The following is a 13,645-nucleotide window of genomic DNA, read 5'->3' on the forward strand; positions in this document are numbered from 1 at the left end:
TCAATCCCGATCATCCACACATTACAGACTCAAATCATCAATCTTATAATTGCTGACATAGGGGATAATAACATTTCTTTCTCCTCTTCTCACAAACATTCAACTATTGTTCTAAAACACTCAACACTAGAGCCATCAGAAGCGGCACTCTAAAAGAATAATTTTATAGAGTTTTGTTGCCGCTGGGCTTCCTCATTGGCTCATGTTTCAAAATGGAAACGTTTTAAACTTTACTTTAAAGTGCTTAAATATGTGTTTAATAATAATAGCTTTATTTATATCCCGTCATACCTTTTCAGTTCAAGATGGTGTACAATAATAATAGGGTACAGTGAGCTTACTGTGTGAATAGTTAGGAATAGTTATTACAGCATTAGATCAGAGAGGGAACAAACAAGTAGAGCTTATAGCAATAAAAGAAAAACGGCACTGAATAAAGAGAGGTGCATTTGAATGCATCATTGGATTAGAGTGGGAATGAGCAAGCAGAGGATACGCATTGGGACTGGGGTGGGATTGAGCGAGCTGTGGAAATTATGCAAACTGGGGGTTTTCAGGTGCAGGGAGGGCATGTAGTTTAGGAAGTGGGGTGGGGCATGGGGGAAATATCTGGGAGGGGAAAATGGCTGGGCTGGGGCTTGGGTTGTTAGATGAATTTGTCGAATAGGTTGGTTTTTAATGCTTTTCTAAATAAGTGGTATGATGGAGAGTTCAGGAGGAGGCCACTTAGAGTGTTGTTCCAGATTCCTGCTTGAAACGCTAGAGTTCAGTCTAGGGATCTCTTGAAATGACAGCCTCTTGGTGTAGGAAATGTGAAAAGTAAAGGCCTTCGGGAGAGGCGGAGTTTGTCTTGTAGGGAAAAGTGGCTCAGGAGGTAGGTTGGAGCAGTGCCAGATAGTGTTTTGTAGCATAGGCAGCCAAATTTGAATATGATTCTTGCCTCAATCAGAAGCCAGTGAAGTTTCTTGAAGTAAGGGGTGATATGGTTGAACTTTTTCAGGCCAAGGATTAAACGTACCACCGTGTTTTGGATTAATGATGTTGCAGTAATCTAGAGATCCTAGGATGATGGATTGAACTAGCAATCTGAATGATGCAAAGTCGAAGAGAGGCTTTAGTGTGCGTAGTTTCCACAGTATGTTAAAGCATTTTTTGATTAGGTTGCTGGTATGGGCTTCAAGTGTCAGATGTTGGTCGAGGGTGAATCCTAGGATTTTTATTATGGGGTTGATGATGGTTCCGTTTAGGTCGATTGAGGGTTCAATGGCTCTATTTGGTGGAGAGGCCATGAAGAATTTGTTTTTTTCTGGATTTAGTTTAAGTTTAAAGTTTTTTTGTCCAGTATGTAACCTGGTCTATGACTGAAGAGATGAGGAGTTTGGATTCGGTCGAAAGGGTGGAGATGGGGATAATGATTGTGATGTCGTCCACATAGATGTAGAATTTGAGATTCAATTTGGATAGTGTATGGCCTAGTGACGCCATGTATATACTGAAGAGTGTTGGAGAGAGAGGGGAACCCAGAGGGACACCACAGGGGTTGGACCATGATTGTTAGAGGATTTGTTCGCTGATGGCTTGGTAGGATCTGCTTTTCAGGAATCCCTTGAACTAGCTGATTATGTGGCCTGAGATACCGATGGCATCTAGGCAGCTAAGGAGTATATTGTGATCCACCAGGTCAAATGCGCTGCTCAAGTCAAATTGGAGTATTAGTGCCTGGTTCCCAGTACTGAGGGTGTGGTCTACGATGGAGGCTAAGGCTGTTTCTATACTGTGGTTAGTGCGGAATCCTGATTGATACTCGTGTAGTATTGGAAACTATTCCAGGTAGGTTGTCAGGGCGGTGTTTATTATACCTTCCATCAGCTTGGTGAAGAAGGGGATGTTGGCAACTGGTTTGTAGTTGTAGGCTGAGGAAATGGGGTCATTGAGGTTCTTCAGGATGGTTGTGATGAGAATGTTGCTGAGATCATTAGGGAATTTGCCACTAGTCATCTGTTGAGAAATCCAGTCAAACTGCATGACTTTGAAGGGAGCAGGAGCAGCTTTCATGATGATGGGCGGGCAGTTGTCCAGGCAGCAGTAGGAGTTGGCATATTTGTTGTAGAGCTTTAGGAACTGGGACCAATTGAGGGGTTTGAAGTGGCTCCAGGACATGTCTGCTGGCGATGAGTCAGTGTAGGGTGGTGAGGGGAAGATAGGGGGTATGGATAGTGAGTGTTGGGAGGAGGATCTGAGGATGATGATTTTAGTATTGAAGTGAGATGCAAAGGTCTCTGCTGATGGTAGTTGTGTGGAGGGGGATCTTTTGTGGTGGCTAATGTCAAAGAGCGAATTAACTAGTTTGAAGAGATCTTTGCTATTGGATGTCGGAGATCCTATTATGTTTGAGTAGAAGGTGCGTCGTTTTTCTTTTGACATTCTTTTATACTTTTGTATTTTAAACCTCCAAATTGCTTTGTCCTTTTGTTTTTTTGATTTGTGCCAGATTCTTTCCAGTTGGCGTGCTTTTTATTTTAGTGATGTTAGTTCCATGTCGTACCATCCATCTAAGATATGTCATCTCTTTTTCCCTTTTTTTAGTGGTGCAATTTTGTCAAGGATTTGATTGCTGACTTTGTTCCAATTAGTGCTAAAGTCCTTTCTGGTATTTAACTTATATCTTTATATATTTAAATATGCCTTAGCCCTTATCTGAACAGCAAGGCAAGTCAAAAACTTTTCTTAGCCGCCTGCAGTATTCAAATTGTACCGCTGCCACATGCACATTTCGTGATACCAATCACTGCTTTAGAGCAGGTACACAAGCCCTCACTTGAGAGAAATTCCTTTTGGAAATGAGGGCTCGTGTACCTGCCATATTTAAACAAATTCTTAGTGAAACTTTCCAGTCATTCGACACACAAGAAGATCCAATTGTAATACATCCAAGAATGGGATCAGCCAGGACAATCCCACATAAGATTCCAGCAATAGTCTGCCGCAGTGGCGTATCTAGCCTCTGTGACACCCTGGGCCCATCATTTTTTGACACCCCCCCCCCCTCATCTGTATGAAAAACATGATTTTTAGTAACAATCCACATGTCACACAAGAGTGTACGTAGGAAAAGGCAGCATCTTACATACTGCAGTGAGCAGTTCAACATCAATAAACCCATTCTAAAACTAAACAAGCCAGACTAGTACAGATCATTCCTGCACAGTCAATCCTAACAGAAATCTTTGTCTTTCGAACACACAGAACACAGAAAACACCTTCGGCTAGTATGGAATATGTAATCACAAACTAACCCCTCCCCCTTTTACAAAACTGTAGTGTGATTTTTAGCCATGGTGGTAACAGCTGACTCTCATAGAATTCTGAGCATCAGAGCTGTTACCACCACGGCCAGCGTTAAAAAATGCTCTACAGTTTTGTAAAAGGGGGGATAAAATAGAAATATATAGAAAAAGGTTAAATTGAACCACCATGAAGCTGGACTCTGCATGCAATGCAACACCACAGAAACAGCGATTAATCTCCCATAAAGCAAAAAAATAAATAAATATAATTTTTTTTTCTACCTTGTCTTCTCTGGTTTCTGCTTTTCTCATCTTATTGTCACTCTCTTCCTTTCATCCACTGTCTACCCTCTCTCTGCCCTTTATATATGGCATCTTCTCTCCTTCTATTCCCCTTCCAGAAACTTTATGTCTCCCCTTTCCATCTCTATCTTCACCCCCATTGGTCTGGCATCCATCTTCTTCCCTTCCCTCCTCCAATGGGTCTGGCATCTCTTTCCTCTCCTCTTCTTCCCTTCACTCCCCACACCCCCATGGTCTGGCATTTCACTCTCTCCTCTCCCTTCCCCGCACTTCCATCAGCATCTGTCCACTTTCTTTTCCTCCAACCCAATTCCATCCAGTATCCTTCCCCCTTATGTCTCTCTCCCCTTTCCCTGCACACCAATTCCATCAGCATCTGCCCCTTTCTTTTCCTCCAACCCAATTCTGTCCAGTATCCTTCCCCCTTATGTCTCTCTCCCCTTTCCCTGCATACCAATTCCATCAGCATCTGCCCCTTTCTTTTCCTCCAACCCAATTCCATCCAGTATTCTTACCCCTTATGTCTCTCTCCCCTTTCCTGCACAGCAATTCCATCAGCATCTGCCCCCTTTCTCTCCTTCCACCACCCTTCCATACCACCCTGCCTTTTTCTCTCCCTCCATCACCCTTCCATACCACCCTGACCCCCTTTCTCTCCTTCCACCACCCTTCTATGCTCCTCTCTTCCTCCAAACCAGCAAGGTCCCGCGATGACTGCTTCTGCTCCAGAAGAGGTAAGTGACATTGGATGGGGTGGGCCAGCAGACGCAGGGAGTTGCGGCAAGGTCCCATGATGACTGCAGCTGCAAGTTCACCCCCTCCGATGTCACTTACCTCTTCCGAAGTAGAGGCGGCAGACGGCAGTCATTGTGGGACCTTCCTGCACTTCAGCGCGGCTGTCAACTCTGCTTCAGAATAAGTACGGCAGCCATGCTGAGGTGCTGTTTAGAGCAGTGCGGGAGGTTTCGGACCTGGCCGGCTGGCTGTGCACCCCCCTAGGGCTGGCACCCAGGGCAGTCTGTACCCCACCAGCCCCGCCCTTGGTACATCACTGGTCTGCCGTCATGTGTGCATCCCATCTTTCTTGGTATTTGGCTTCCATTGTTTTTATGTCTTGGTGAAATCTTTCACCTTGCTCTTGCTTAAGTACCCAGGTTCTTTTTAAAGTGATCTAAGTGACTATGCAGATAATGGACTTTAACACTCATATTACAGCCAAGCTTGTTGAAATGAAAGAGTATATCCTCTACTAATTGTGAGTAGTTGTCTGTTATGACATCCCGATTCTGCAGAAGAGATCTTTTAAATAGCAGTAAAACAATTAATAAATTTAACCATATCTAATGTGGTCTATCCAATGCAGCTTTCTGAAACAGTGCCCCAAATAACCCCAGGAACAGGTCAAAAAACCCAAGGCACCAAGAAACAATTTTTATATTGTTGTTGGCCTGTGTAATCTTAATGTGTGCTGTGGGGAGAAGAGCTTTGCTACCACACTCCCTCCCTGCTGAAAACTATGGTGCTGTTCTGCCACTCAGCGGTGAATCTGTGGACAATGGACTCTCTCCTCTGCTGTGGATATTATTACAGATTACTTTTGAAAAGCAACCTGTTATTCAGGGCAGGGTATCTGCTAAAGAGCAATTGAAATAGTGCTCCCCTCCCCCCCTTGGGGAACTCTTTAGTGACTGAGTTTGGAATAATTTGCCCAATCAAGTATTCCATTTTGCCTTAAGAGAGATAAAGGTTTGAAGAGAAAATATATAAAATTCTGTAAATAAGGCTTTAATATTTCACGCCAAAAAAAATACATAAATGATTAGAATATTATGATATTTCGGCTGGATATTCAGCTGACAGCTATCTGCCACCAACGTTAAACCCGAAAATTGAATGCTGGGCCATGTCCAGGCATCAGCATTAAGTTTTGGGGTTTTCAGAGCTGGTTAAGTGCTAAAGGGTACTATGGAGATAGTTAAGAACATAAGAATTGCTATACTGGTCCAAAGGTCTATCAAGCCCAATATCCTATTTTCAGCAGTGGCCAACCCAGGTTCCTATTACCTAGTTAGATCTCAAGTAGTAAAAGCAATTTTATGCTGCTTATTCTAGGAATAAGCAGTGGATTTCCCCAAGCCATCTCAAGTTCTAGAACTTGGTGCCTATTCTATAATGGATCCTCAGTGCCTAAGTTCCATTATAAAATGTAAGCATAACCCAGTATTCAGCTGGCGATGGGCAATGCTTTGGCTGCCTTCTGCTAGCGTTCAATCTGGATATTCAATGCCAGGATGTTTCTGTTGACTAGCACTGAAAATCTTAATGAAATGTATTTTTTTAAATTATAAGCTACGTAAGGTGGTCCTTAGAGATGAATGGATAAGGAAGGGCTTAAGTAGAATACATAGAGGGCCCAATATTCATCTTGGATATTCAATGCTTCGTCATTTCCAGCAACCAACATTGAATATCCAGTTTCACTTTCATCCATGGCAACTTAACCAGTTAAGCTGATATTCAGCACTTAATCGATTAATGGTTAAAGATAGGCCTGGTATCACCAGGAAATAGCCAGTTATTGCCCGCTGAATTTCTGCAGTTAGGCACTAATATGCTATTTAACCAGCCAGGAACTATACCTGGCTGGTTAAATAGTTTTGAATATCATCCAGAGAGTTCTTTCTGCAGAACAAAGGCCAGGGGAAGGGGTTCCAGAAAAATAATCCTGATGTTGGTTAATTTTCACTCATTAATCAGGTTCTGTTGCCAACATTCTACAAGAAGCAGTGATCCCTCTTATAACTAATGAGAAATGCCAGGAGCAGATGCCAGAATACAACATTACAAGGAACATGTTTTGTGGAGGCTATGATGAAGGAGGTATAGACACATGTCAGGTAAAAACAGAACAGTTGTTATTGATACTAACCTTAAATATACAGTAATTTCCAAGTTTATTAGGTATTTGATATTCTGTCATCGCAATGTATCTGAGCAGAGTACAACCTAGACATATTATGATGAAAGGTAAAAAGAGGATAAATAAGACAAATAGAAATTTCCCCTTTACCATTATATTCAGGGTTATGGGACACTGATCTCTAGAGCTGTAGCCAGCTGCTTAGAGAAATTCTCTGCAACTTCCACAAAACTATTAACCAGAGAGAGACAAGCTGCGACATAGTGACAAAATTCATCACTGTCCTTGTGGATAACCATGGGAAACCATCTCCATGTCATTCTTTAAAGAGAGAGGGAAGAATCAGAGTATAAATGGACACAGTCACTGACCTTTAAGCCTTGCATTGAAGAATGCTGGTGCAGAAGGACTGAGGTTGAGATGGACACTAAAGAATGACAGTCTCTGGTATCCAGAGCAGATATTGTGATGTCATAATGTCTCATTCCACCAATGCCTAAGAGCCAACCTCATCAGTGATGTCACAATGGGTTCATTATCCTATACTTGACTCGCATAAGAATCAGAACATAAATGGGCACAGCCACTGACCCTAAAGCCTTGCATTGAAGAATGCTAGTGTGGAAGGACTGAGGTTGAGATAGACACCAAAGAATGACATGGAATGGTTTCCCTTGGGGACGGGGATGGTGATGAATTTTGTCACCATGTCATTCTTATTCCAAACTGCTCCCTTCCCTTTCTCACTCCAATTGCAGTTCTCCCTCCCTCCCTCTACACTATTTTCAGACTGAAAAAAATCCCCTAAATCTTTCAAAACAACCAATAATAGCTCTCTGCTTTGGGCAGTAAGAGGAATCCATATAATGTACTAGCTGATGACCCGGCGTTGCACGGGTATTTAATTATAGCAATAACACTGTAAATGGATTCAAATAAAGATACTTTATAGTGGTGAATGAAAGTATTTTTTTACAGCTTAATAAAAAGTACAATATTAAAATAATAATATGAAATATTTGACAAAATGAATACAATACAACTAACGCAAAACGTGATTATAAACAACAATTTTAGTTTCACCTCCTGGAGCAAGAACATATAAATTCTTGGGTGAACCCACCCTTGAGCAAGCAACATAGAGTTGTGGGCCGCGAGACCCCCAGAACATATCAACCGAGATAGTGAGGGATCAGCATACCAAGTTTCGTTCAAATCGGTGAAGCCGTTTTTGAATTAATGTGAGAATGGCAGCTTTTTACATATTTTCCATTGACATGAATGGGTGAAATCTGATTTTCTGTTTGTAGCTCCGCCCACGTGTGCAGGTGGGCCGCGAGACCCCAAGAACATATCACCCCAGGTAGTGAGGGATCTGCATACCAAGTTTCGTCCAAATCGGTCAAGCCGTTTTTGAATTACAGTGAGAATGGCAGCTTTTTACATTTGTTCCATTGACATGAATGGGTGAAATCTGATTTTCTGTTTGTAGCTCCGCCCACGTGTGCAGGAGGGCCACGAGACCCCCAGAACATATCACCCCAGGTAGTGAGGGATCTGCATACCAAGTTTCGTTCAAATCGGTCAAGCCGTTTGTGAATTACTGTGAGAATGGCAGCTTTTTACATTTGTTCCATCGACATGAATGGGTGAAATCTGATTTTCTGTTTGTAGCTCCGCCCACGTGTGCAGGTGGGCCACGAGACCCCCAGAACATATCACCCCAGGTAGTGAGGGATCTGCATACCAAGTTTCGTCCAAATCGGTCAAGCCGTTTTTGAATTACAGTGAGAATGGCAGCTTTTTACATTTTTTCCATTGACATGAATGGGTGAAATCTGATTTTCTGTTTGTAGCTCCGCCCACGTGTGCAGGTGGGCCGCGAGACCCCCAGAACATATCACCCCAGGTAGTGAGGGATCTGCATACCAATTTTCGTTCAAATCGGTCAAGCCGTTTTTGAATTACTGTGAGAATGGCAGCTTTTTACATTTTTTCCATTGACATGAATGGGTGAAATCAGATTTTATGTTTGTAGCTCCGCCCACGTGTGCAGGTGGGCCGCGAGACCCCCAGAACATATCATCCCAGGTAGTGAGGGATCTGCATACCAAGTTTCGTTCAAATCGGTCAAGCCGTTTTTGCGTGATCGCGGCACATACACACACACATACATACACACATACATACCTCCGATTTTATATATATAGATAGACTGTTTCCCTGTTGCTATGACAACAGAGGCCTGTTTGCTGAAATTCTGCACTTTGAAAGGTTCAGTGAACATGGGAATCCCCCTCCTCACACAGTGTAGATGTTGGTTACATCCCTTGCATTTAGCACACAATCTTTACTCTCATCAAGCACTAGATTTTGCACCTAACACATAGTTACAATATTTACAATACTTTAGTACAATGGCTGCTAAATCTAAAAAAATGGAAGATAAATATATCAACAATTATTAGCCAGACTTATGAGTCACCAGGTCTTACTTCTGGAAATGAGAAGCAGAGAACAGATCTCATTAAGATGCACCAGGTGCTTCCTAATGACCTAGCCTGGCCTCTATTGGAGCAGGATGCCAGGCTCGATTGGTCTGACATAACATGGCATTTGTTAAGCTCTGATGATATGTATTTTCTGTTATAAGAAATGGATATATTTGAAATATCTTCTTACCCTAATTATTTTCTCACAATTTAAAACTCTTTCTTTCAGGGAGACTCTGGGGGGCCTATGATGTGTCAAATAAATAAGCGCTGGTTCCTAGCAGGTGTTACCTCATTTGGTTACCAGTGTGCACGGCCCCACCGACCAGGAGTATATGTGCGGGTCTCACAGTTTGTGGACTGGATACAAACTTTCTTCCGTTAGCACTGGTATTGACTAAAAAGCATTGTTGTTACAGATGAGGAAAGAGACATATACGTGTGTGGAAGGATCAGCACTCCACATGAAGAGGAGAAGCACCAGGCTCTTTTAACCTGTTTCAAATGTGGCTGTTAGCCAAGTTCTTTAACACAAAAAAGTCTAGACCTCAGAAAACCTTGATTTATTTGTTAAAACTGTAAAAGAAATAGTAAAATAGTAGAAGATAGGAAAGTAGTGTCCTCTTTCACTATATCAGTCAATAATATTCAGTCCATGGCCATCAGCCTTTTTTTTTTTTTAATTGCTGACTGCTGCAAGTTGAATTAGACTCAGATTTTCAATGCCGAGCCATAGCTAGCTAATGGCACTCAATATTCATGTCATCAGTTGCCACTGGAAGTTGTTCAGGTACTGCTGATATTCAACAGGCATACTTAGGACAGCTTTTAATATGGTCCTATATGCCCGATTATTTTTAGGACACTGCCATGGCTATCAGATTGCCTAGATAACTTCCAGGTCCATCCCAACTCCTCAACCCGAATGCCTTGGCAATAGGCATAATATTCAGGATGTTCTGGTTAGGTGCCGCTGAATATTATGTCCCAGCCTTTCCTGCCCAATTAAATAGTATTGAATATTGACTCCATAGAGCCTTGGTCTTCACTCCCAGTTCCTTAGAACCACTAACTGGTCAGATTTTCAGGATATCCATAATGAATATGCAAGAAGGAGATTTGCAAGCATACTACCTCCATTGTATGCAGATCTTTCATAAACGTATCAATTAGGGATATCCTGAAAACTTGACCCATTGACAGCTCTCAATGTCTGGGAGTGAAGATCAGAATTAAAACTCATATGGGTTTATAGGATTTCCACAATGAGCATGTATGAGATCAGTTATCATGCACTGCCTCCACTGTATGCAAATAGATCTCATGCATAGCTATTGTGGAAATTCTAAAGAAAATGACTCTGTTGCAGCCCTCCTGTTGTAGAGCAAGACTATTGATTAATGCAGAAGTGTCAGCTGTAGCAGTTTTGTGAATGGAGAGTAGTATCAGAGCGCACCTCTTTCTCTTTGCCAGCTCCATTGGTCCTGCACATTTAGCTTTGTATGTCCTTCTCAGTGGCATACCAAGGGGGGGGGGCAGTCCACCCGGAGTGTAGCCCATAAGAGGGTACTCTAAGCATGGTCCAACTCCAGGATCTTCTGGTAGCGGCAGCATTCATAATTTGCTGCTCTGGCAGCTTCTGGCCTTCCTCTCTGCTAGGTACTGCCTTCACCTAAACAGGAAGTAGGCACGACCCGGCAGAGAAGAAGGCCCAACGCCAACAAGAGCAGCAAGTTCTGAACACTGTGCTGCCAACTGGGGGGAGACAAAAAGAGAGAGAGGGGAGAGAAATGCTATACCTGATTGAGGTGAGGGAAGGAGGGAGAAGGAAGACCGGGGAAGAGAGAGGAAAGGAAAGAGAAATGCCAAGCAATGGGGAAGGAAGGGAAGATGGGAAAGGAGATTGCAGACCATGGAGGGGGAGGAAGAGATTCCAGGGCATAGTGGGAGGAGGGAAGGGAAAGAGACAGATGCCAGACCAGGGAGAAAGGAGGGAGGGGAAGGAAAGAGAGGAGACAGACCATGGAGGGGAAGGGACAGATGGAAGGGAAGGAGAGGAAAAACTTCCAGGGCATGGGGGAAGGGAAGGAGACAGAGATGCTAGACCATGGGGTAGGGTGGGAAATAAGGAAGGAAAGGAGAAGAGAGAGATGCCAGAGCATAGGGGAAGAGATGGAGACAGAGAGAGAAAAATAGAGAAGGGTTCAAGCTGAAATGAATCATGTACAAAGGAGAGAAAGGGCACAGGTTAGACATATTACAGAAGGGTCATAGAAGAAAGTTGCCATATGGAAGGGGGAGAGGTCAGACACTGAATGGAAGGGGCTGTGAGAGAGGGCAGATGATACATGAAATGGAAAGAGAGGGTAGACACTGGATGGAAAGAAGACAGTGACGAAGATGATTAAAGCAGAAACAACAAAAGGTAGAAAAGAGAGGGATTTTTTTGGGTTGTTGGTTTTTTTTTTCCCCTTAGAACAGGGGTTCTTAACCTGGGGGCCGTGGAATCCTAGGGAACCTATGGATGGGTTTCATATTCTTATTCAAGGCAAACAAGAACAACCTTCTCATTGAGTAGATAACGAGAGAGTAGATGTAGTAGTAGGAGATCTATTTTAATTTGACCAAGAGGATTATATTTCATAATTATAATGAGTGGCCATTACTTTTTGCATTAAAAAGGAGTGTTTTTTTTAAGAAAATAATACTTTGTATATGTCATATATGTACAAGACAATCAAATCTCGATAAATAAAGTACATTATATTCATCGCACACAAAGTTGTGTTTATGTGAATATGTCTGGGGAAGGAGGTCCATAGCTTTCATCAGATTCTTAAAAGGGTCCATGACTCAAAAAAGGTTAAGAATCATTGCCTTAGAATAAAGTAGTATTGTAGCTGTATTGATAAATGTTTATATGTAGAAAATGGAAATAAGGTATGGGGACAGACCTAAAGATCTCAATCTGTGTATACTGTGGAGGAAACTAAATTCCTATAATTAACTGCATACTTTAATGCTAAAACATAGGGCCTCTTCTATCAAACTGCGCCAGCATTTTTTAGTGCAGAGAGCCACACTGAATGGCCCATGCTGCTCCCAACGCTCATAGGAACTCTATGAGCATCGGGAGCAGCGCAGGCCATTCAGCACAGCTTTCTGCGCTAAAAACTGCTAGCACAGAAAACATACTTGTAAACACAAGTCTTAATGATATGTTGTCAATAGACTTTTTTTAAAAAACACTTCTTGATGGTGACATCTATTTTTTAAATAAAAGGACTAGTCTTGTCTAGTAATAACATATGGGAACATTTTACTGGAAAACAATGAAAAGATAAAGTTTTCTGCTCTTATCCAAAATGTTGTGGTAACATTTTCATCAAATCCTGTTCTCTATAGAATCTGATATGAAATTTTCTAAATGCAGTCATAGAAACTCTCTCATCATAGGCTGGGTTTATGGTCATCCTAGGTGATAATTTTTCAGGTTATTAAAATGATGAAATAGTGATTCCTGAAAGTCCACTTGTCAACTAGCCTCCCTTAATTAATTGAATTCCAAAGGGAGATGTGAAGATAACCTTATAACAAGTTGCCTAGGTTAAGAGGGTAAGAAGGTAGCTGTTTGTGGTATATTTAAAAAAGACATAGATGCCAATGGGCTCATAAAAAACTAAAATGTTAAAAAATCCACCTAAATTGGCACTTGGACATCCTAATCACAGGGACATCCAAGTACTAATTTTTGAAACTAGTTTCCTAGATGTATAACAGGATATTTTTCCCTTCTGTGTGTCCGTAGTTCTCGGAGGTATGTTGAGGGTAAACCTTCTTCAAAATGCTGAGTAACGATGCTCTAATCATGTTCACCTGATGTGATACACCTGTGTGTGATTTGAGCCACTTTAAGTGGAAGGATATATGGGGTGTCCTAATATATTCCTTAGTTAAAATATACATTTTTGTGGATATCTTTTGTTTCATGAGTAAATCAAGGAAAACTTTTGTTGTTTACCTGCAATTACATCACTTTCTTTTCCAGAGATAAATTAAAATATATATATATATATTTGACATAGATATGTGAACATTTCTTAAGAAAGAACTGAATATTTCATGGGGTGTCCTAATTTTTTTCATGACTGTATATACAGAACAAATGGAAGGAATTACCACATTGTAATTAAACAAAACCAGAACTTCCCTGAAGACTCAACCTCTTGTTTCCCAGATTCTTTGGAAAAATAAATTATGCTACTCTTTTACCTTAGTAAAATTTACAAGAAGCAGTAGTCAGTTGTAAATTATTGAGTAAATATCACTAATAATAAAACCCTAAGCGCGCATGCACACTCCTACCTGCATGATCCGTGCTCTGTAGCTCCGTGGCTTCGCATGCGCAGCAGTGGTTTCTTCTGTGCATGCAGAGGCACCTTAAGCAGGGATGCACGGGGGCGACTACCCCCACCCGCCCTCACTCCGTCTAACACAGTGCGGCCCACGGTCTGGCCGGCTCCCATATAGTCCCTTGCCGAAGTTATTTTTAAGTTCAAAGCCCCCGCCGCCGCAGCTCCTCTCACGAGCCGCACCTGTGTCAGAAGCCTCTCTGACGTCATGTCAGCGAGAAGGCTTCCGAC

The 13,645-nt window shown here is 42.1% G+C and overlaps 1 protein-coding gene across 1 annotated transcript in view; it reads left to right on the forward strand.

Moving 5' to 3' along the window:
* Positions 1–10,866, forward strand: part of TMPRSS15 (transmembrane serine protease 15) — a 306,859-nt gene extending 295,993 nt beyond the window's left edge. The window contains exons 28-29 of the mRNA XM_033942905.1: positions 6,348–6,487; positions 9,232–10,866. Coding sequence (XP_033798796.1) covers positions 6,348–6,487; positions 9,232–9,387 — 296 coding nt within the window. The 3' untranslated portion in view covers positions 9,388–10,866. The remainder of the gene's footprint in view (positions 1–6,347; positions 6,488–9,231) is intronic.
* Positions 10,867–13,645: the final 2,779 nt, after the last annotated feature.

Source organism: Geotrypetes seraphini, chromosome 4, assembly GCF_902459505.1.
Source record: "Geotrypetes seraphini chromosome 4, aGeoSer1.1, whole genome shotgun sequence".
NCBI lineage: Eukaryota > Metazoa > Chordata > Amphibia > Gymnophiona > Dermophiidae > Geotrypetes > Geotrypetes seraphini.